The sequence below is a fragment of the Nestor notabilis genome, unplaced genomic scaffold (assembly GCF_000696875.1).
Source record: "Nestor notabilis isolate BGI_N333 unplaced genomic scaffold, ASM69687v1 scaffold3782, whole genome shotgun sequence".
Classification (NCBI taxonomy): Eukaryota; Metazoa; Chordata; class Aves; order Psittaciformes; family Psittacidae; genus Nestor; species Nestor notabilis.
Window position 1 is genome coordinate 29,599 of NW_009918604.1, and position 22,712 is coordinate 52,310.

Here is a 22,712-nt window from a genome sequence, read left to right on the forward strand (position 1 = left end):
ATGCAGTTCTGTTGGCATCTTCCTTCGTCCAGAGTGGCTGGGAAGGAGTGAGAAAGGCCTTTCAGCCCTGCTTGTAGACACCCCCTCCCCTTCATTGTCGCTGCTGTGAATCCATTGATTGACTGGGGTTGTGCAAGAAATTTAACCTCTGACAGTCTCTAGACAATGCAAAAATATATAGAAAGGTGTCTTTGAGTACTCCCTCCTACAAAACCTTCTCTTTACCTTCCTTCAACTTGCAGGTTGAAGGAAGTGATCCTGCCCCTCTACTCTGCTCTTGTGAGATCCCACTGGGAGCACTGTGTGCAGTTCTGGTGTCCACAACCTAAGAAGGACATGAAGCCTTTGGAGCAAGTCGAAAGGAGGCCACAAGGATGATAAGGGGCTGGAGCACCTCCCGTATGAAGACAGGGTAAGAAAGTAGGGGCTGTTCAGCCTGGAGAAGAGAAGCTGTGTGGAGACCTTTCGGTCTGTAGAAGAGAAGCTGTGTGGAGACCTCAGAGCAGCCGTCCAGTATCTGAAGGGGCCTACGAGGATGTCAGAGAGGGACTCTCCATCAGAGACTGTAGCAACATGACAAGGGGTAATGTGTTTAAACTTAAACAGGGGAAGTTCAGGTTGGACATAAGGAAGAACAGGCTGCCTAAAGAACTGGCAAATGCTCCATCCCTGGCAGTGTTCAAGGCCAGGCTGGACAGAGCCTTGGGCGACATGGTATAGTGTGAGGTGTCCCTGCCCATGGCAGGGGGGTTGGAACTAGATGATCTTAAGGTCCTTTCCAACCCTAGCCATTCTGTGATTCTATGAACCACCCAGGAGTGGGCTGGTCAGTTTGGGAAATATACCTTAAAATTATTGCATACAATGTTAACAGATTTGTCCAAGGATATTTCCATATCCTGGCATGCCCTGAATGGCAAATCATTACATTCCCTCTGGTATTGCTATTTTTACACTTGCATGAAATGCTTCCGAGCACTCATAAAAGCACTGACAACCCAGGGCCTGTACTGCAGCAGTGCCCAGTATCAGCCAGGATGCCCAACCTGCTCTCCACTCCAATGGGAGGAAGTTGTGCTTGACAGCACCTTGCCTCAGATACTATTGCAAGACCCTACTAACCTGGATGTATGGGTTGGCTGAGAATAAGCCAATACTGAAGTTTCTGTTTCACAACAATGTTGGGAGGACAATAAATCATCACAGAACATTTTGGTAATTGGACATTCTTTTAAAACATTGCACAATTTTGTCAAGACAGGAAACCTCAAAATTTCATCAGTTTTAAAGGGGGTATTAAGAAAGCCCAGAGTTTTGTATGCCATGATTTTACTATGGCTGCCTGGATGTCTGTGAACAGAATACTGACACTACTGTGAAGAGATAAAAAGGGTATTGCAACAAAGAAATATTGCAGTGGCTGCTCGGCTAATTTGGATGGAGACAATTTTTTTGTTTCCCGTTAGAGACATTAACATCACTGTAATTCTTCTGCCGAGGTCAGGATTAATTACAGCAGCTTTTTATTTCAAAAGCTGGTTTGATGTTACAGCTCTTATATCAAATGTGAGTGAAACAATCAACAGTTCTCTGGACTTATTTTTGGTTCTCCCCTATTTTAAGATATGTTTGAAGAGTTTTTGCAATAAATACTCCCTTCATCTACTTAATTTGGAAGTAATCTCTGATCATTTCTCATCTTCTTAACTGCATTACTTCAGAATGATTTCATCCCAGGTGGTGACCTCATAAAATCCAGTGTCAATTAATGGAAGCCAGAAAGCCTTGGGTTGTGTGGAAAGTGAGAAAATAAAAATAAAATACACATGTGCTGGCAATAGTAACTTTCTTTGACTCATACCTGAGAGTTTAGTTTGTTCAGTTGAGACTGTAATCTCTCATTAATTTTCTGCAATGCTTCCTTCTCCTCATTAAGTCTTTCTCTGTCAGATCTCTCCTTTCTGAAGTCTTCTTCATATATTTGTACCTGCAATCATTATGACCAATATGTGAATTTCAGCAGAGCCACAATGGAATTTTCACCCACTTTGTTGTCTAGTTGCTTTTTTAGACACTGGCCAAGCAGCAGGGTGCATTCCAAAGGAATGCATCTTCTTTATAATCCTGCAACCAAAAGTTTCTGTCATCTTTTTTGATGACCAATACAAAATGACAAGCAGTGGCTATTCTCCAATGGTACCCATTAATCACAACAGTTCTCAACTTCAGTATTCATAGACTCTTGTCATTTAAAAGGCTGTGTGGCACATATTAGTTTTAAATATTATAAATAAGAGAGCAAATACTAAAGACATTGATCTTTTTAAGGGATAAATAGTAGCAGGACAAACATTTTACCAACATTTTTTCTGATTTTGTCTTCAATTATGAGCACTTTTAACTCTCCCCTGTATCTCAGATACAAGAAGTTAGCATCCTAGTGGAGACAGGAGGTGCTGGCATAGCACAAAACCCCTAATTCTAGCACGCCCTCTGACAGAACATCACCACCTCGTCCAAACTAATGATAAGCCACAATCATTAAATTACATCCTGCCTTTTTGTAGCCAAATAAATATGCAAAAGTGGCCCAAAGGACTAATCTCTATGGCACAAGTGATAGCATTTAGAGCTGTGGTCACATATTAATGACCAGAGGACTTGGACTAGTCAGGACTGTCAAGGGCTTTAGACCTTGGCTAGAGCATTGTGGGGAAAAAAACCCCAGAACTAGAGAAGGCTTTTACACCCCAGATGTTAGAAAATGTACATGTAAAAAACAATTGCTCCACATGTACCTTTTGTCTGCAATATAGGACTTCTAATTCATCCTCTCAAACTTCATGTGAAAGAACCTACTCAGCACAGTGCAGAAACAGAGGGGAATGTTATGCAGAATTCAGTATGGAAACACAGAGGTTTGGCCCTGTTCATAGACAATAAGCTTTCACATACTGAAGGCTTAGCTCTTTTTATATCACCAGGAGTCACAGCACGTCACCCCATTCTAAAATATCTGACTACCCCAGGCACAGGCAGCAAGTGCACGGATTCAGAAGCGAAACACAAATCCCTTAATGAACTGGTGTTAAATCGACTGGTTTAATCTTCAGCTAATGGGCAGACGTCCACCTAGCAAGAAGCTGGAGGCACTTCTGACAAATAATGGCGAAAGCACGTTGGGGTGAGAACCACCACCAAAACTTTCAGAAGTCCCTTCATGTCCTCTTGGTTGGTGACTGAAGCCTGCTGACAGTGTGTTTCCAAAGAACTTGCTTGCTGTGGCTCATGCCCAGTTTTCTTTTTGCTGGCAGCAGCACTATGACTTCACAGGAGGACTAAAGAAATGTTAATAACTCCGGGGAAGAAAAAAGTCTTCAAGGGGCTCTATAAATTATTTTCACGACTTGCCTGTTGCAGGTAATTTTTGCAGGGTTTTTTTGGGAGTCAAGGGTCCCCCACTAGATATAACCCCCTTCCTGAATAACACTGTGTGAAAGGAGCAAAGGCTTTCTGTGTGGCCGTGTGGGGACTCAGCTCCAGAGCCTGTGCCTGGAGGAGGCGTACATGCCCCTGACCCTCCAAGTCAGAGGCAAAGCTGTTGCTTGCAGAAACCTAGGTCTCTTGGATCCCCTGTCTATCTACACACTTCTCTGCTCAGTATTTCTTCATTTCTTCTCTCCCAGTTCCCTCCCCTGCTGTCCCACCTCCCAGCTGTACGATCTGCTGAACCGGCAAGGGAACCACTTTGTCACAGTTTTGCCGTATATTCTGTTGTCCTGAGAAAGAGAAGGACACCTCCCAAGGAATGAATGCCTTCATCTCTTCTGTCGTGGCCAGGGGTGGACTGATGACAGCCAAGCTGTAGTGAGGCTCTGTCATATCACTATTTGTCCCTCCTCTGTACAGTTATAGCCTCCTGCTCCATTTTGTGTAGAAGGAAGTCTGGAGTCACTATAATGATTTATACAACTAGAAAAATACATTCATAAAATGGATACCCCATGAGAATTCTGGAGGGAAAAAAAAAGTTTACTCTATTTTATTGTGTAGAATGAAATAACTCATTACTGTACAATCAAGCGCAGGATTTTATTCTCCAGCATGTGGCAAGCATTACATTAGAGAGCAAAATCTGGCTCTGCTGTCAAACGTGACAGAAACAAGTATTTTATTCCCACTGAATAAAATTCCCATTCTCATCACATCCATTTGTGTGTCAATTATGTTAACCCTAACACTGTCCAGGATGACAGACCTAAAATGTAAAATTATCTGAAAAGTCTCATGTTTTTAAACAGATTCTTTCATATGGGAAGACAAAGAGTGCACAAAGCACTTGAATGGCTCCAAACAAAGATTAAAAAAATAAATACACTTCTCTATAGTGATTGGTATGCAGGCTACAGATGCAGATGCTTTGCCTCACACTTTGAGAAACTGCAATGCCAACACACTAGTTTTCCAAGACCAGGATTCTTAGATAATTCACCAAACTTTTAACGTCTAAGAAAAAAGGAACACAATCAGTAAGTTTAGCATTCCCTCCTGATGAAATTCAGCCCCTAACAGAGAGCTGGCAGGACATCTCCGAGACTCAGGAGAACCATGCTGCTGCTTTGAATCCTGCACAAGTCCTTGCTCCAGTCTTTTGCAAGGACTTAGTCGTACTTCATAGACATGCTGTGATGACAGCATCTTAGAAAAGACCATGGCTAAACTGGTTCTTCCTTTCACAAGCTCTACTTAGTAAGTCTACCAGGCACGGTTCTTGGGAGAGAGGGCAAAAATACGCTGTATGAAATCTGTCGAGGCTTACTTCCAGCCATTCTCACCTGCTGTCTGAGAACTTCAAGTTGGGTTCTCATGTCCTCAAGGCTGTTTCTGCCTCCCTTCGCTGAAGGATTCCCTAGTACAGGTGAGTGCTGCTTTTTCAACACATCCAGAAGGGCCTGAAACGTCAAACAGCAAAAATTACTAATCAGAGATTCACAACATTGAAAAAAAAAATCCTTTTGAATTATTAGAATGCTCTCTAGATAAACACAAATTTCTGGTGGTTTTCCCTTCACTTGCAGTTGCTTCAACTATATACATTGAACATAAACCCCATGAATAACATATATACACGACTAGGTCCAAAATTTCCAAGCACACACATTACATTTGTGAATTTGAGACAGTTTAAGGGACTGTACTTTTTACTTTCAACTATAACCAACATTTACCTATGGAAATCATAGCTGCAAATCTCACTCATAAACACCATTTTCGCGTGCAAGCCAGAACGTGTAAAAACAAAGGCTGGTTTCTAAACTCAGCTGAGGCCAAAAACAAGCAAACAAAATCCCAAAGAACGTTAAAGCAACATTTAAAGATGCCCTAATATGTAACTACACTGAAGTCTGACTGAAACATATTTTCACTAGGAGTATTTCTTCAACTGGAACTGAAGGAAACCCAGCAAGAAGTTCTGTAGTCTCTACAGCTTGTCACTAGAGGGAGTTATGAATACACACACTACGCTGATAACGCTCCAGTTTTCACTCAAATTTTTAAATCACTCTTACCCCTCTCTGTCTATAACCACACACTACACACACATTTTTTTTACTCCTGGACAAATACTCACCATTCAGCATTGTTCAATGTCCCTCACATAAGATATGAACTCAGCTAACTTCATACACTTTTGAAAGTTCAATTCCTGCTAACGATCCCCAGCTCTCTCTTGCTGGCCACACTCCATTCATGAAATAAGGGAAGGAGGGAAGATAATTTGGAGGGGGAAAGACAGAGAGGAAAGTGGCCAAGCAGGAGAACAAGTATCTAAAGTAAACCAAGGATTAGTATTATCCTACGGCCAACAAAAAAATATTCTACTAAAAACTAAAACTAAAAAAATTAGCACTTTCCATGGAGAGAGAGAAACAGGAAGCCTTTTATCTGATGAGCTACTGTCCCTAAGAACTGTGCAGAAGAGAAACTGGTATAGTAGTGGCCGAGTTTGTGTACCATGTCAATAGATGAGTTGACCATAAACATGGGAGGATGACGATACAGGTAGCTTACTGATTAATTCTCCTTTTGCCCTTCTGAGCCGCTGTTCAATATATTGTCACTATATTGACTATTCTTCTTGCAGCTCACTTTGTAGAATCGTACCATCATATGGATGTATTAGGTATTTGGGCAATTCTTCAGGATTTTTTATTTTTGGGGTTTTTTTTGAGGAGATTCTACATCTCAGAGTTGGGGGGGGGGGGGGGGGGGTACCACACAGAAAAATCCAGAATATTTGAACTTCAAAAAGTTGACAGTAGTGAAAAATAAGGTGAGGATTTTTTTAAACCTACATTTGGAAGCAATATTGCGAGACCATATTGTATCATTTCAAATAAAACACAAAACTGCAGCATGAATAAAGCTGAACTGGTTTAAGGTCATACTAAATCCTGATCAAAATCTTTAAGGAAACATCGTAAGAAGATTGAGAAGTGCTCTGTGTGTGTGTAAACTTTTGTAATGTTGCTATTAGATCAATAGCAAAGTATTGATAATTATGCCATAAGAGATTTGGGTTCCTGTGTATAAAATGGAGACTAAACACTACTAAAGATCATATTCAAAGATGTAACGAATACATTTCTTTCAAAATTCCCATCACTTTGAGCTGACAAAAGGTGGGGCTGTTTTAGAGTAATTTATGGAAGAAATGAAAATGTTACTGTTCCACTGGTTTTAAAAAAATGATGCTGATTAAAATTATCTTGAGATACTCGAAATGAAAAGTAAATAAGATATCTTAAATATTTAACTAAGACTTGTAATTTCAAATTATCAAATCTGAGGAATGACAAAGAACTTCAAAGCACCTTCTAGAATGGTCCTGTACGCAATTTTTTTCAGATCATTTGGCTATACCTACTTCATTAGAAGTCAAAGTATAAAAAAGCCCAACCAAACCAACCACTCCCCTGCCCCTCAGGATATCGTATCTCCAGGAAGCTGAAAAAAATTGTGTAGGAAAATGCTTGAGGAACAACTATGTGAATAATGTCAAGAAGAAAAATTAAAATGCCTTTAGGGACTGAAAAAAGGATTTAATCCTAATAAAAGCTACCACTTTTGGTACCTTGTAGATGAAAGTGCAGGCTAAGAGAGACAGTCACACTGAGTTGTGTGTTGCGAAATAAATTAAACTATAAAATACTAATTTTTTCCTCCTTATAAAAATGAGTTCAAGAATGAAGGCATCACACAGGAAAGCAAACCTGAAAACAGTATTTCTGATAGGAAGACAAACTCAGAGCAGTGTGGCAGTGTTAGGATGGCTAATAACAAGGAAGATGTATCAGTGAGAAAGAACTCACAGCTCACTGAGTTAAATTGAGCTTAACTTAATGTGGTGTTAAATAACATTCATTCAGAAGTACTGAGAACTGAAACCTGAAATTGCAAGACGAGCAGCACAGAGGTTTTCTGACTTTTTTCAACATCAGAAAAGGAACTGTATGACTGAAAAATAACTACCTTGGTTTCCAAAGCTACAAGAAAGGTAAGTGTTCCATGCACCTAGAAAACTCTTAATACTCTGGATGACTGGATTTAAGTTGCATGAAGCCAAAGGTAGAAAGGTCAATGTACTTGGAGTAAAAATGTTAATGTACTTAGAAATGAGCAGCAGTGTCTTCCATAAGCTGAGACCTAAGCAGTTTAAAATGACTGAGATGAAAAACAGTTGTATTTTCAAACACCAAAAGAGCTGGGTCAGCTTAGCTAAACTGTCCACTAGTGAAAATTCAATTGCTCTCTGTAGCTATAGGCAAAGAGCAAGTACCCCTGAGGCCAGTCATATTTTCACTGGGGGACAGTTCTGCTTCACAGAGAGAACACATCTGCTTCGCACAAGGAGTGAAGCAGATCTGTGTGACACTACTACCACCAGAAAACCAAATGAATATCACCTAGCCAGAATAAAATCAGCCCAATTGAAACACATGAAAGCATCTCATGAAAGAAGGGTTGCAGTTTAATAGCAGCCTCCTAACACAAGCACAGTAGAAAGAGCTTAAGTAATTTTAAGGAAAAAGTTGATTGATTTCAGAGAATTTATAAGAACTTCCAGTCACTGAACCTGTGATAGCAGGGGACTAGACTTAAAAGAGCACAGAGGGTCTCTTCCAGTCATATTTACATTCATGACATGAGATTTGAAGAATGCAAATAAACAGAAAATCAGTAAATTACTCATGAGAAAGCATGTTACATGAAATTCATGTTCCATTTCAAAGAATGTCTATTTACCCATCTGTCTTAGTTCCAACCATATCATAAGACAGCAAAATAAAACACTGAAATAAGTTATTTTACAAACAAGACCTCGAATGAAAGTTATACCGAGGACTTTGAGCAAGTCCTGTCAGTGCATTTCCAAAAGAGCCAGAGATCATATGTTCTGTCAGATTTTTTTATACAGCAACATGACATTTTTGCCTAGACTTTTGCACACCATGGCCCTTTAGCTCATGTAGCATGAAGTTACACAGCCATGGTTACTGTAGTGCATTTCCTCAGGAAGTGTTTGTGGTTCACCATGAAATATAAATTGCTAGAAAACACCCACTGCTTCATGCGATCTTTTGATTAAACAAAGTAACATTTATTACTTTCCCTCAGTTAAAAAAAAAACATTAAAAAAATCCCATTTAGCTATTTGATGGCAGTATCCTCGATGAGATAGATACGCATAATACTTCTATGCATGTATATAAAAAGGAAGACAGGAGCATGTCTTGTGAAGAGAAGCCATTATTCTCAGACATGGAATATATGTAAACCAACAGATTTTAAACAGTCTGAAATCTTGTTTTAATCACAGTGTTTCACTGGATGCATATGAAAGCATCTTTGTGCCATTTCTCTTTTGTTCTAAGAAGGTAGAACGTAGAAAGAGCTTAGATATGACATATAGAGAGGTTTCACAGGAGAAGCCAAGGATTCTTTTAACTCCTCTTTACAATGCAACCCTACTACCTGCCAAGAACAGCATGCACAGGTTATTAGCTAAAGTAAGGTCTTGCTTGTTTCCCCAGCTCCCAAATAGTGATCATGAGTTTGCTACCATGAACAGGTTGTTCACCCATGATTGAAAAGATCGGCATCTGATAGTGGCACTGCTTGACAACAGAGACCGTAGCATTAAAGGTAAAGGTCTTGGTCAGCAGCTTACCCCTGTTCATACCTTATTGAGACGACTTATTTCACACTCATAGTGTTCTTTCTTTCTCACCATCGAGGCATTCTTCTGCTTCAGGAGCCTGTTCTCTTCCTTCATTTCATGAAGAGCTTCGCTAAGGACCTTTGTTTCCTTCTGTGATGCAAAAATACAGAGAGATGCTGCTGAAATGCAGATGGAAACACTTTTCAAGAACAATTTTCAGAATATCTGCTGTCTGGCAGATGTGCTGCATTTTTGTTGTCCCAAACACAGCTGGAAAGGGAGGCACAGGAAGGCGGATCATTAGTAAACACCAGATATGATAAAGTTTGTTAAAATTGTTTTGACCACTCACCATATGATGAGACAGAGACAACATACTAGACTAAATCCCTGTTACCTACAGTCCGCAGTTACACAAAGGCATAAGAAAGCTGTCAGACCAAGCAGATCAGTACCAGTTTGGGACGATTATCCCAACCCTGTATTATCCTTATGTACTTGCAATGTTAAGCCAGGCTTAAACACTGGTAAAGTCCCAGCAGTTCCCACTGTTATACAACATTGACGATGAAACCAGATCTCAGTATCACATAGTATGAGGGCTATTTCCACTACACAAGAGACTGAGGCAGCTCTCAGGCCACTCAAGGATTACCAAGCTACCAAGAAAGACTTCAAAATCCCTTTTATTTGACCCCATCACAGTTGTTGTTGACTTGAGCTTGACCCTTCCTAGTGCGTGTGCCTACACTGTTGCCATCCCAGCAAAGTAGAGGATTTACACACTCGTCTTTCGAGATGATATTATAGGAATTTTTAGGAATTATTAGGACAGATTTGCCAGACTTTGATTCTCTTCTCCTATCACTCACACCATGGCTATTTTCAATTTACAGTGAAGGGAGCTAAGATCTGAATCAAACCCTGAAGCCAATAGCATTTTATAAGCTTCTTTCACAGGGTAATGCATTCCTCACTAGCCCACTTTAGCCAGACTTTCTTAGACCAAAGATACTCAGACATATGAAACAGAATGGCTTCTTCTACAAAAAAAGAAAGTATTTCAAGTGTTATTCTGCATCAGCTTTATATGATGAAAAAAAAAAACCCAAACAAAAAGAGATCCAACAATCACATGCACAGGACCCCATATAAATGCTTCTTTTTCTGTGCAACAGGCGTATCTCTGTGCAGCCAGCTACTAGACATTTACAGTTTGGGCTCATGAGAAGTGCATCACCGTGTGCTAATTTAGCCAGTGAAAAACACCCTCGAGATACTGTTGCTCACACATGAGGTACTTCTGTTTTCCTTTGGCCTAAGTTACTTGGAAGATTGCATTTTCTCCAAAAGCTGGGCAAGATCAGCAGGCTATGTCTGCTTTAAGTATAGGAACTCACCCAAGAGCTAGCTCAAGCTGGCATGTGCATGTGCGTTTTAAGATATTAAAGAAAAGCAAAACACGAAAATCCATACAGGCTTTTAGCTATGCTCTTCTCTTCACCTTTGCCTTGCTCTTTTCCTAGCTCCTAGCACACATTCTCCTTCTCAGAGGCTGACACCTCCAGGAACATGGCCTCTTTTATAACTGAAGATTTTCAGTTTGTTCAAGTTTTTGCACCATCTGAATTCTTATGTCCTATCGCTTCTTAGCTGACACCGAATCTCAGGTGTTATGGCACTCAGACTTCCCAGTGATTAGGTTTGTCTGATTCCTCTCTATGGGTACTTAGTCATACTCAGAGAGGGGGGAAAGAAAATTAAATCTCCAGAACAGCCATTTTTCCTCTGTGGGCCATGGAGGACATGAGGACAGACAAAACTCACATTATCATTCTATGAGAGACATACCTCCAGGTGCATTAAAAAAACCAAGACAGCTCTGTAACACAGCATCATGTAATCTGTCTCAGGGTTGTTTGGTGCTGCTGTTTTTCCTAAATGGCTCAGCAGAGCATCCAGAGAACTGCCACTCTGAGTAAACAAATTTAAAAGGTACTGTCAGGCTGCTAGACCAGATAAGCAAGTAGAGAACAAACATCTTATTATTTTGCTCTGGTAATTGCCCTGTACAGCCCATTCCAGCTCTGTAGCTACAGCTCTTTAAAAAAGAAAGGGTTATTACCTTTCAAGAAAAGAAAAATATATATATACACACACATATATATATAAAAAAACTCTAATGCAGGCATGAAGAATGTTAGTTGCTGCTCATTCAACAATCTCTACTTTTAGCAGCTACCTTTGCAAACGTCTGTATCTCCTGCATGACAATCAAAAAGTAAAGAAATTCAGAATAAATAGAAGCAGTTACTGGCTGAGAATATAATTTTTGAAGGAATTGATAATCTAGGGCTGAAGTTCCAAGCAAGTTAACCTGTCTCTGTAAGAGATTTTTGGATTATATTGTCATTCAGTTCATTATGTGGTAAAAAAAATGGGAGGGTACTGCTTCTCCTTACCTTTTCATAAAGGCAGTAAAAAACTTTGTAATAGGAACAGGACAATGGATTGTCTTGCACTGAATCCACACTCGGAGCAAGTACAGGCAGTGATACAGTAAGTGCAAAACAGCATAGTTTGCTTTAAAACATGTGAACAGTCCAACTGGTTGGAAACCAAGTGCTTAGCTAAGACCATACCATAATTGACAAGCAAGCAAGATGAATGTTCTGTTTATCAAGATAAAAGCTAAGGGCTTTGCATTTGCTTTCCTGCAGCAGCTAACTTACATCTTATCTGAGCTTGGAAGCAATGTGACTGCTACTTCTTTTCAGGTTTGTTTCACGTTATCAAGTGAATAGAGAACATTGACTTCAGCTGTCAGAGTACCATCCAGACACTCTTACAAGAGGTTACGAAATGTGTGATACCATGAAGCAGAATGAGAATAGGAGGCACCACTCTTTAGTGCTTGCAAAACAGGGCACAAAGTCTTGCATATACATTGGGCACACTTGCATATACATTGGGTGGTTTTACTGGGCTGGGAATTCAGCTTAGGGAGCTAATTTAAATGTGAATGCCTACACAAAAGCCAATGCCAAAGGGGTCCTGAGAGAGTTGCCCAACCACTCTCAGGGTGAGGTGAATGCCACTCTAGAGCAGCAGATCAGCCAAGGCACTTTCAGCACTAATAATGGCACTACCTACCTCAGTAACATTTACAGGGAGCTGAGATAGCTAGCACATGTATAAAAACCTATATTGCAATACCAAAATGTGGTTGTCTGGAGCACTTGGTGTAACATCAGTAATGATATTCCTGCTCCATTTGAAATTACTCTAACATTTTCATTCACAAAGATACTCACCCCAAACTGAGCAGCTAGGAAGGAAATCTCTGCAGTATTCATAACAATGTGCTCTTTATTCCTTCTCCCCCCCTGCCCAGTCCTGTCCTCTCTGTCAATTCGTATTGAAATGACTCTATACATAGTTCACTGATCAGACAGAAGATCAGCCACTGCCTTGGGTACAATACTGAAGAGCACTCAGTACCACAATCTCATCTTACAGCAGTGCAACAACCCACGTCCTGTCACTCATGAGAAGAGAAAGAAGAAAAGCAAGACAGGGTTCAACACTGTGCACAAACGGGGTGACAGACTGCACCCTCCTACCATTTCCTGCAGCGGCTGCTCTCTGCCCGGGGCTCGCAACCTCTCAGCTTCTGGATGCTGTCGGTGCCTCTTTTCCTCCAGTTCACTGACTCTCCTCTCTGACACGTCCAGTCTTGCTTTCATTTCTGCCAGCTGAAAAGCAAATGACAGACCATGGTGAGCCAACAAAGGATCCTGAAAGCTACAGCACCTTGAGGGTGCCATCAAATGCTTTCAGCAGGTCAGCATAACGGAGTGGACCTGGTTGCGTGTAAAGTCCCCCTTTCCACCTCCAAGCTTCACTGCTCTGACTGCAGTGGAGACTCTTAATGATCCTGGGCAAACTCTCTATTGGTGTTAACCCAGTTGGGTCTCTCAGTGTTTGGCTGCCAAAGGCCAGTTACCATGGGTCTGTCCCTCTGGATGGATTTTCCATTTTAATGTTTTTATTTTCCCATTTGCAGTTTGGATTCCCTCTGCAGTGGTGCACATCCGAACGAACTAGCCAGAGGCAGAACACAGTCCTATGTTAAAGAAGGAAGAGCCATTTAAATTCCTCTTCTATTTTGGGATATTAAAAAGAAAAGAAAAAAATCCAAGAAATGATCCAGATCTCCGTAAAGCTTACTGGTAAATATTACGAGAGAAAATTTTCCTGATAAGCACATGAGGTCATTATGCAAACTTCCTCTTCATAGAAAGAAACAGGAGATGGGAAGTGTCAGTCAATGAACCAACTTGGTTTTTTGAATACCAGGCAAAACTGGAAGTGGCCAGCTTCACCAGGCAGCTGCAAAAAAAAGTGAAGCTACCACACAGCCACCAAGCAAGGAATGAAATCTATGCCAATGGGATCTTGGGGAAAAAAGAATAAGAAAAGAAAAAGAAACAAAAAGCATTTATTCAGTTGGGGTTTTTTGTTGTTTTGTTTTTTTTTTAATTAAAAGCTTTTGTACAGAGCAGTTTCTCAGAAGCAATAGTCTCTCTGCTTATATATGGCAGCATTCATGAAGGATTTATCTGAGTGCTCCCCCGTTACAGGGATATCCAGTGAACTTCCAGGCTTCATAAGCCAGCTACAAGTGATGGGACAAGAGCCAATGGATACGTGATGATGTGGATCAATGATTAAAAAAGTCATGAAAAGCATGAAGATTTCTGCTGTCGTGTCCACCCTGGTCCTGACCCGGTGAAGCCCTGCTTCTCTGGTTGCTTTGTCCTACAGAAGATTGCGCACACATTAGTTTCACTTCTACATGATGAAGCCTTTTTGATTTGTGAGCTAAAAGACAAAACAAACATGATGCCTTTCCCCCTGAGATATTTACTGTAGCTATGGCTGGTTGATATTTAAGCACAAACTTAACTGTCTGCAGCTGGCATACATATTCCAATAGAAGTAGTAAACGTCATTACCTGTTTCTCATAAAGCTGTTTCATACTTCTAAATTGATGATCCCATTGCTTGTTCACCTCCAAAAGCTGCAATTATCAGGAAGTCACAGTAAATATCCCTTATTTCAACATTGTCAATAAATACAAAATAGACTGGCATTCTAATCCTCCAGCTATGAGTGTTCATAACCTCCTCGCTATCTGGCCAGTTCATTTCAGAAAAGCAAGCTTAAGGTTTGGCAAGCCTTATGGCCATCTGCCAGGGCTTTGGTATTTCAGATAAAGCACATGAACGCTGAGGAAGTAACATTTAGGAAACGTGCAAATACACAACACAGGTGAATCATCTGCAACGCTGTACAAGTCCCAAGCTGCAACTCCTGAACAACCAAGGACTTTCTTGTTAGTTTGCTCTAAGCTCCATAAACATATTTCCAATTAAGAGGTCTCTGACTTCAAACAAGCAAATTGAAAACTCCTATTGACTGCAATCGGTACTGGGTGCAAACCCCATTTGCCTTTCTCAGTAAGCTTGCAAGATGGGAAGATCAGCTAACTCCAGGCATAGAAGTGGCAGGAGTGAAGTCAGTTTGCCTGCATTTTTATTGGAGAAAGCCAAATAGGTCCCTTTGAAGCATTATGCTTTGTAGGATTTAGGATCACTCTTCAGGGTGCTCAGCAACAGAAGAGCTTACAGCTGGCTGCTACCTGTGACCAAGATAAAACTGGTTACTACTCACAGTGGTTCCTTCGCCTTCACAATAGTGATAATTAAGAAAAATTGCCCTTTGTCCCATAGAAATCTCTGCTTTTCTCCATTCATAGCTGCATTGCAGGAAGACATCATTTGTTTTTAGGAACAGTTCTCCAAATATAACTCTGCCTAGCTTGGTAGAGAGAGTAGGACTATAGGAACTAGTTTAAACATAATTTTAAGTGCTTGCGCACTTAGGCCTGGGAAGAAATGCAAAGCAGAAAGTACCCACAAACAATTTGTCTCATAAGAGCACAGGATGAGATTCCCACATGAAGAAACATAGGCCCGGCTGGACAGGTGGGTAAAACCAACTGCAGCATAAACAAAGAGTAAGTAACAGTCGTAACACAATCAGCGATTTCGTGTCCAGGACATGTTACTGATACTGTGATATCTGTCTTACAGGTTATATGTGTAAAGGTTAAGAGTATACTTGAGATTACCTCTCGTCTCTGTCCTTCTAGAGAGAGGATCTGTTGTTCCAGAGAACTGGCTGATACAGTCTTCTTTTTGGTCAGCAATATGTGCCTTGACTGGAGAAAAAAAACATTCAAAAATGAATGCTTTCTTCATCCTCTCTTCAAGCCAAGATTATCATATAAAACTCCCATCCACCCCGACATGAGCATGTAAAGAAACTGAAACAGAAGCATTTTCTTACACTGCATTTGTATTTCTGTACCTTTACACCTGCTGACAGCAGATTCTGAAGCGTACATCTGCTTTAACCCTGCTTAGTCTGTGTTTTAATTGAAGCATTATGCAAATGGCAGTGAAATAAACAAAATTTATGTCTATTTGTACCATCTGAGACATAGAACACAAAATAGGATTTTAATTATCTTACAGATGGTAATATAAACAAGTAGTACAAACCACAAAAGTTGAGCATCAATTGAAGTGGGCTTAAGTAATTCCCTTCATTTACAAGAACTAGAATAATTAGTAGTATTGCCCCTGGTAAGTGCTTGCAGGCCCAAGGCAATAAACTTTAGCACAATGGGTTCAAAACAAGCAGTACAGAAAACGAACAGGCCATTCTGAGAAATTAGGAAATCAGTCTGCAATTGTTCCACTTTTTAAAGCATGGAGTTTTGCCAATGCAGGACAACAGCTGCTAAACCCTCATTTTTATAATGGCAATGTCGTATATCGTACTTTCCAAGAAGTTTCTATGGATTGTCATGAAAACAAACATGTGATCTATTAGGTGTGCATGTGTGTGTATATATATGTCTCAAGAGAGCTGTACTGGAAAAAAGGTACACACTCATGAAAACAGAACATAGTTTGTTCAGATACATGCTCAAGGATTCTTTTTTCCCTCCCTGAATTTTCAGCCAATATATAAGAAAATAGAATAAAGGTATGAGCACTTCTGAGGCCTTAAATCTCCTAACATTAATTCATTTTCTTCACCTAGACAATTTAATACCAAAAACCAATGAAGATGATCAAATAATAGTTTGTTGTGTTTTTTCATAGGCACAAATCCTGACTGTGTATTTGCTCCATGGTCAGTCCTGCTGAGCTCTAACGTGGAGCACTTGACTTCCATGCCAGAAAACACTCAAGCCCTCTTCCTATGGAAGTTCATCAACATGTTTAATTTAAATATCTGAAGCAATTATCTGGCAGCAAATGGAGTTACTCACGAATGAATTACATGTTAAGTGCACGTGTTAAGTGCACGTTTAAGAGTTCTATTAAAGCGAATAGGACAACTCACAAGTCTAACAGCTTTATGTACACTTGGTGCCAAATGGCCCAAATTCTGATCACAGAAGTTGTTAGGTCACTAAGATGAACCACTTTCTAGTCTTTGTATAATAACAAACTAAAGTGACCAGATACCTTTTTGGGGGAGAGCGGAAATGCTAGGGAAGGTTTTCTTCCTAAGAATGCCATATCTAAAAATATTTCTAACATTTCCTTCTACTCTTAAACAACATAAAACATTCGAACAAATCAACTGGAACAAAACTTGAGCCTGTAATTGTCGATTTACAAAGTGACATGTATGATATCTGCTCAAGCTGTTCCTGTTAATCAAGCAGCATTTCAGAGAACAGTCAAAACAGTCACTTACTTCTAGTGGGTCTGCTGGGGCTTCCATGTCACTCACACCTGCCCGTGCACATCCAAGACGGTCCTGAGCATTTGCTTCACTATGGATCTTTGGAAGAAAAGCAATGAAACAGATATTTTTTGTTGGCTAATGGAGCAGGACAATTGCATGAAGACCCTGAAGATCTGCGAGTGCTGCCTGTGGAAGCAGCCGAGTCTCAGAAATAAGTGGTGGAATTTTGATTTTAACATTTTCCTCCTTCCTGGCTGGGGCTTCCCAGAAGGGTTGAACCATGACAACCACCTATGACTAATATGCCAGGCAAGGCAGTACTGTGCTTAGTGTGCATGTAAATCACAATTGACTGACCAGTTCACCCCAAGAGAGGAAGTTGCATGTATAAGGGAAGGAAGGGTATGTTTTTTCTGTAAATAAGAAGACAGGGTTTTCTATCTCTGCTTCCAGCTGTAAAAAAAAGACTTACGTAAGTATGACAAGTATTAAGTGATATTAAGACAGTGTGAACTATGACAATAGAAAAATCAGTGAGTCATGCTTATAAAGGAGTAAAAGTGAAGTCTGTTAACAGCTGTGGGGAAGAGTCCTCCCATACAATCCCCAAGATGTTTAGGGGAAAACCATAATTGGAAAATGTGCTTACTTTCCCTGAAGAAAAGCTGCATAAAGATGAAGAATGACAGGCGGAATTATTCCTCTCCTAAAGACATCATATTTGCAGTTCTAGTACTTACCTTATCTAAGCATGGATCTAGCTTCAAGCTCTCCAAGTCTTGAGTACTCAACACTTCAAACTTGAGTCTTAGTTTCCCTTTTGGGAAAAGAGGTTAACCTTAAACTCATATGAAAGGTTAATAAAGAAGAGACTTCCATAGACCTCACGTACAAAAAACGAAATAGAAAAGTGCCAACTACTGTCATCTTCACTCTTGGAATTCTGCGTGATGATGGATTTGAGAAGGAAGCATGGAAAAAAAAGAAGGCATTTTCCTTTTTGTGGAAAGATCCCTGGGTCTGAAGCTTTTTCAGTGGGGACAGATGTTGCTTATTTCCTTTTGAAGGAATGGAAGCTATCCTGTGAAATTTGACATAAAATAATATAAATCAGTGGGAGTTCTTTCAATTTCCAAAAAAGGATTTCAATAAAGTGAAGTAATCCTGTGAAATGCTGGAATTCAACAGCCACATTCCAGATCTCTGGTTCATAATGTGTGACTAAGCAGCTCCTCTTTTGCAAGACACAGTACCCCATTTGGAAGGAAGCTATTATCTTAGAGTATATGCATATGAAATATGTCCTCCCTAGCCTGATGGGGTTTTTATATTTTTTTCCTGGTTTATGGAGCAGCTGAAAAACTTGCAGGGTATAAAAAGAGAAATTAAAAAGCAAATGATACTTTAATAAAGACATTTTAAATTCTACATAGGAGTCATCCTACCCATCAAAAAATAATTTCATCTGTACCTATACCAAAATGAGTCTTTGAGCATACCCTCCCAGGCACAACATTGGTTTAAAGAAGGAAGCAAACTACTGGCTGATAACACAGCAATTTCCACAATTGCATATCTGTAGTGATTATTATAAGAAATATGAGCCAGTATTGTCAGGTAATGAAGCGCAGTAAGGCTCTGTAGCACCAAAGCAAGGCTGAGTGGAACAGGAAGGCCGTCCTCCAGGAAGCAGACACGCAAGAAGGCTAACTTCTAAAATCAACAGACATACTGTGCTACCTGAGAGAAGGAAGAGGAAACACCATGCATTTTAAAACTGAGACTGAGTACTACATTATTGAAAGTTTATGCCAGCTCAAATCTTACACCTAATGACCTTGAAGCTCTTTGCAGAAGTAGGCAATAACCCTATCATACACATAGGGAAACAGACCAACTGAATGGTAAAGGTCACCAAGATATTAGTGTCAGATCAGACAATCATGGTCTCCTTTGATCCACAGTCTGTCCATCTGTCTGTGTGTCACAGACACACCTGCAGCATCAGCAGCACCTGCAGCATCAGCAGCACCTGCAGCATCAGCAGCATCTGCAGCATCTGCAGCATCGGCAGCATCAGTAGGCTGTCACTGCATCATTTTGTGTTCTGACTGTACTAAAGTTAGGGCATATGAAGAGTCAAGAGTCAGCTGCTAGAGGAGAGGATACTGTAACTAGACACAAATGACAGGAAGAGCAATTATCTGTGTCTTCTCACAACGTCCCCATACCTTGTGCTGGCCTGCTACATTCCTATAGATGACAAACTCATGGAAACAGAGTCTGTCTCTGCCTGTTAACCACCAACACTGAGCATCTGCTTCAAAAACATACAGCCAGGAAAATTCCACTTCGCACTCCTGCTCATGAGGGCAATGATTCTCAAGCACAGACATGTTCCCTCACCCCAGCTCAGCAGGCCCATCCCCATTCCAGCAGCAGCCAAGCTCTGGGAGAAGGCTTAGGCTGAACAGCTGTATGTAATGGTCTGGCCTGCTAAGTAAACCAGCCCCAGTTTCTGATTTCCCCACAACAGCATACTGCGATGTGCTGCCGGGAGGTGCCGAGCTGTCCCCAAGGCAGGCACAGAAGGGCAAAGCCAGGGCACAGCCCTGCCTGTGAATCACAGTTCCCACTTGAAAGATAGTAGTGCTCAAGAGAGGATGAGGCTAAGACCCTGGAATGCACACAGTTGTTACCATTATTTAGTTCAAAATGGTCTCTTGGAAAGCTGAGTAGTTTCCTGGAGAGCTAGGTGGGCATTAGGACACCAAGTCCTTTGTTACTGGTATCTTAATGCCTGTACTAACAACTACTGAAAGTGAATGATTCTTTCTTGGACTGGAGGATTTGAAGGTGCCACTTACAGGGATTTTAACCAGTTACAACACTGTTCCTTTCCACTTACCCCACGATGCTGAGAGAGCTGGGGAGACCTGGGGTTAAAGGTGAAGCTATTGGAAGAGAAGAGACTAGAACAGCAAAAACACCTCCATATTCCTGCCTTTCCATGCCGAAATGACCCGCACATTTGTCCATTTTCACTCTTTGTGAGCCTACCACAGTGACTGAGCAGCAACAGTCATTGTCCTTTCCCACACTAGTGATATGAATGAGAGTTTTGAGTTGTGTTGCTGTTTGCTGGAATAGCTTCTTTGCGTGCAGTTTGGCACTGCCAGTGAATGCAATTTATACTGGGCTCATTAGTTTGCATGACATTACCATCTTGTTTTGAAAGATGTATTGCTCCCTGCTAACAATCAACAAGCTCTGAGCCTGGCATGCCTCTGTGGAAGCTCTTCACTTTGTTACTGGCCTCTTACCCTACGTTTACACATTAAAAACAATGCCAAATGTTCTTGCACCATCTTAACTGTTAGTCTTCACTACAAGTATTCTTTTACAAATATGGTAGAGTTCAACCAACATTAGGTACTCGCCATTGCCTACCTAGGCAAGCTGAGCATTCATACAGATACCACCGATGACCCTTGCACTTTGCCCAAAGTCAAATGCCTTTTAAGAGACTGTAGGAAATATCATGTCCAGGGCAACAATGTGCTGTTCAAGAACAACAGTGCTGTTCAGTAGAAGAAACATCAATGAGTAAGGAACAGTAGAGAACACTCTCTTGCCACAGACAACTATAAATCAGATTTTACTGTGGTGAAATCATACCTGTTACCATGCAATATCAAGACTTGCTAAATGTGATGTAACAGCAATGACAAGCTGGTCAGCAAGTTTTATAAATCCCAATCTTATGCTTGCATGAACCTTAATTTCCCCAATTATTTCATCTCTTCCTCTTTAAATGAACAAGTCAGTCTGTGTCATGGCATTTACTGGTTACACGGAAAATAAAATCACAAGAAGCAGACTGCAGGGAGGAATCTCTAAGTGGAGAAATACAGACTTTGCAACTCTTTACACTACAACTGCCTCCAACTCTTCCAGAAACACATGTAAAACCACATCATATTCTGCAGTGGATAGAGTTGTGTTACTTTCTATAGCCACCTTAAAATACACAGATATACAAGCCTCTAGCTGGAGTCCATCACACATTTTAGGGCAAGAGCATAAGTAACTTAGGTTCTCTTTCACCTATTTCTAATCGTTTACCTCTTCTTCAAGTCTCTCCAGACAGACACTTTCTTCAGACGTTCCTTCTATCCATCCCAAACAAGAAAATAAAACTTCATTACACCTGCTGCTGGGCTGAGACATGTAATTGTAGCATCAGCCACCACTGAATGTAGAATCAGAATATAATAAACTTTTCATTACATTTCAACGCAGTTCAAGTAAACAAGGAAAACAAAGCAGAGAAATGGAGCAGAGATCCCCGTATGAGCAAGTGAAGTTCAGTAGCTTAAGAAACTGAAGTTAATACAACAAAAACGCTCACTTTCTGCCTTTAGACCTGGTCAGATCTGGTTCCTTCTGGAAGAGTGGTTCATAATTTCTCACCTATGTTTATCACAAAAACGCTTCCTTAATGTCCAGTTGAGCCCTTCTGCTCCTTAGCTTTCTCTGCTCTCTATTAGCAACTGATCAAATCATCGTTAAATGTATGAAGAAAATACCCTGCACCTGCAAGTTTGACTAATAGTCTGAATCCTTCTGTAATGTCTATGAATCATAACTTAAATAATTTTAATTCTCTTAATCAGCATGAATTCTTAGTAAGACCTTTACCCAACTTTCTCCCACTCTTCACACTCTTGTTCTCCTCATTCGTACTCACGTACTTGGCCTATGAAGCATTTTCCTTGGCATTTATGATTGCTGCCCAGTGATGACAGAAGAGAACAGACTGTCTTGTATTACTTTAAATACTGGGGTGAAGGGGGAAGCATCCTTTTTTATGGCAATCAATTTGAACACACTCAGGGAAGAAAGTTTCAGATACTTTGGGCTGTGGCTGCCTGGCAGGGAGCTGGAAGCCAGAAGCTCCTGGGGAGAGACTGCTGTGAGGAGCAGAAATAAGCCAATCCAGGAAAAAGCTATGGAAAAAGCTTCCCAGGAAGCAAATGGGACTGATCAGGATTTGTTGCCCCTCAAGCTCCCCTAGTTAACTCACAAAAGGCACCATACAACCCTGCCTGCAAGGACAAAGTGAGCTGACCTGCTTAAAAGCTTTTTATTCATTACTATTCTATTTCTATGCTATTCTTTAACTTCTATTAGTAGCTACTTTGTGGTTGGGCTTTATTTCCCTGTTTAAAAATGAGAATTATCGTAGTTTCTACCCTAGGAAAACCCAACCCTTCTGAGTGTAAAAGCCTTTTAGTCATTTTTGGGAAGCTTGCAATAGGAGAAAAATCAAAGCCTTGGAGCTGTGACCAACACTGAATCCTCTCGCAGGCATTCGTACTACAAGAAGATAAAAGTTCTCATTTTCAGAGTGCTGGATCTTTATTCCAGGAAAAGCTTCTGTTACAGTATTACAAAACAGGCACTCAGAAGACAATGAAAGCTACTCGTCACTTCTGAAAATTCCATCTGTTCAGTAACTGCACTGAAACCAAGAAGCATTAAAAGGCTTAATTCAAGTAAAAGTGAATCCTGATAATCATAGAATCACAGAATCATAATGACAAAATGATTTTTCCCCCATCCCCCCTCCCCCCCCCCCACCTGAAACGGGAT

At 40.6% G+C, this 22,712-nt stretch overlaps 1 protein-coding gene across 1 annotated transcript in view; it reads right to left on the reverse strand.

The window, feature by feature from the left end:
• The window catches only part of TNIP3 (TNFAIP3 interacting protein 3), a gene marked incomplete at both ends in the record, with an annotated part of 56,062 nt that overhangs the window by 29,471 nt on the left and 3,879 nt on the right, over positions 1–22,712 (reverse strand). The window contains 8 exons of the mRNA XM_010009781.1: positions 215–235; positions 1,862–1,987; positions 4,836–4,952; positions 9,245–9,373; positions 12,847–12,978; positions 14,242–14,307; positions 15,421–15,510; positions 17,067–17,153. Of these exons, the coding sequence (XP_010008083.1) occupies positions 215–235; positions 1,862–1,987; positions 4,836–4,952; positions 9,245–9,373; positions 12,847–12,978; positions 14,242–14,307; positions 15,421–15,510; positions 17,067–17,153 (768 nt within the window). The remainder of the gene's footprint in view (positions 1–214; positions 236–1,861; positions 1,988–4,835; positions 4,953–9,244; positions 9,374–12,846; positions 12,979–14,241; positions 14,308–15,420; positions 15,511–17,066; positions 17,154–22,712) is intronic.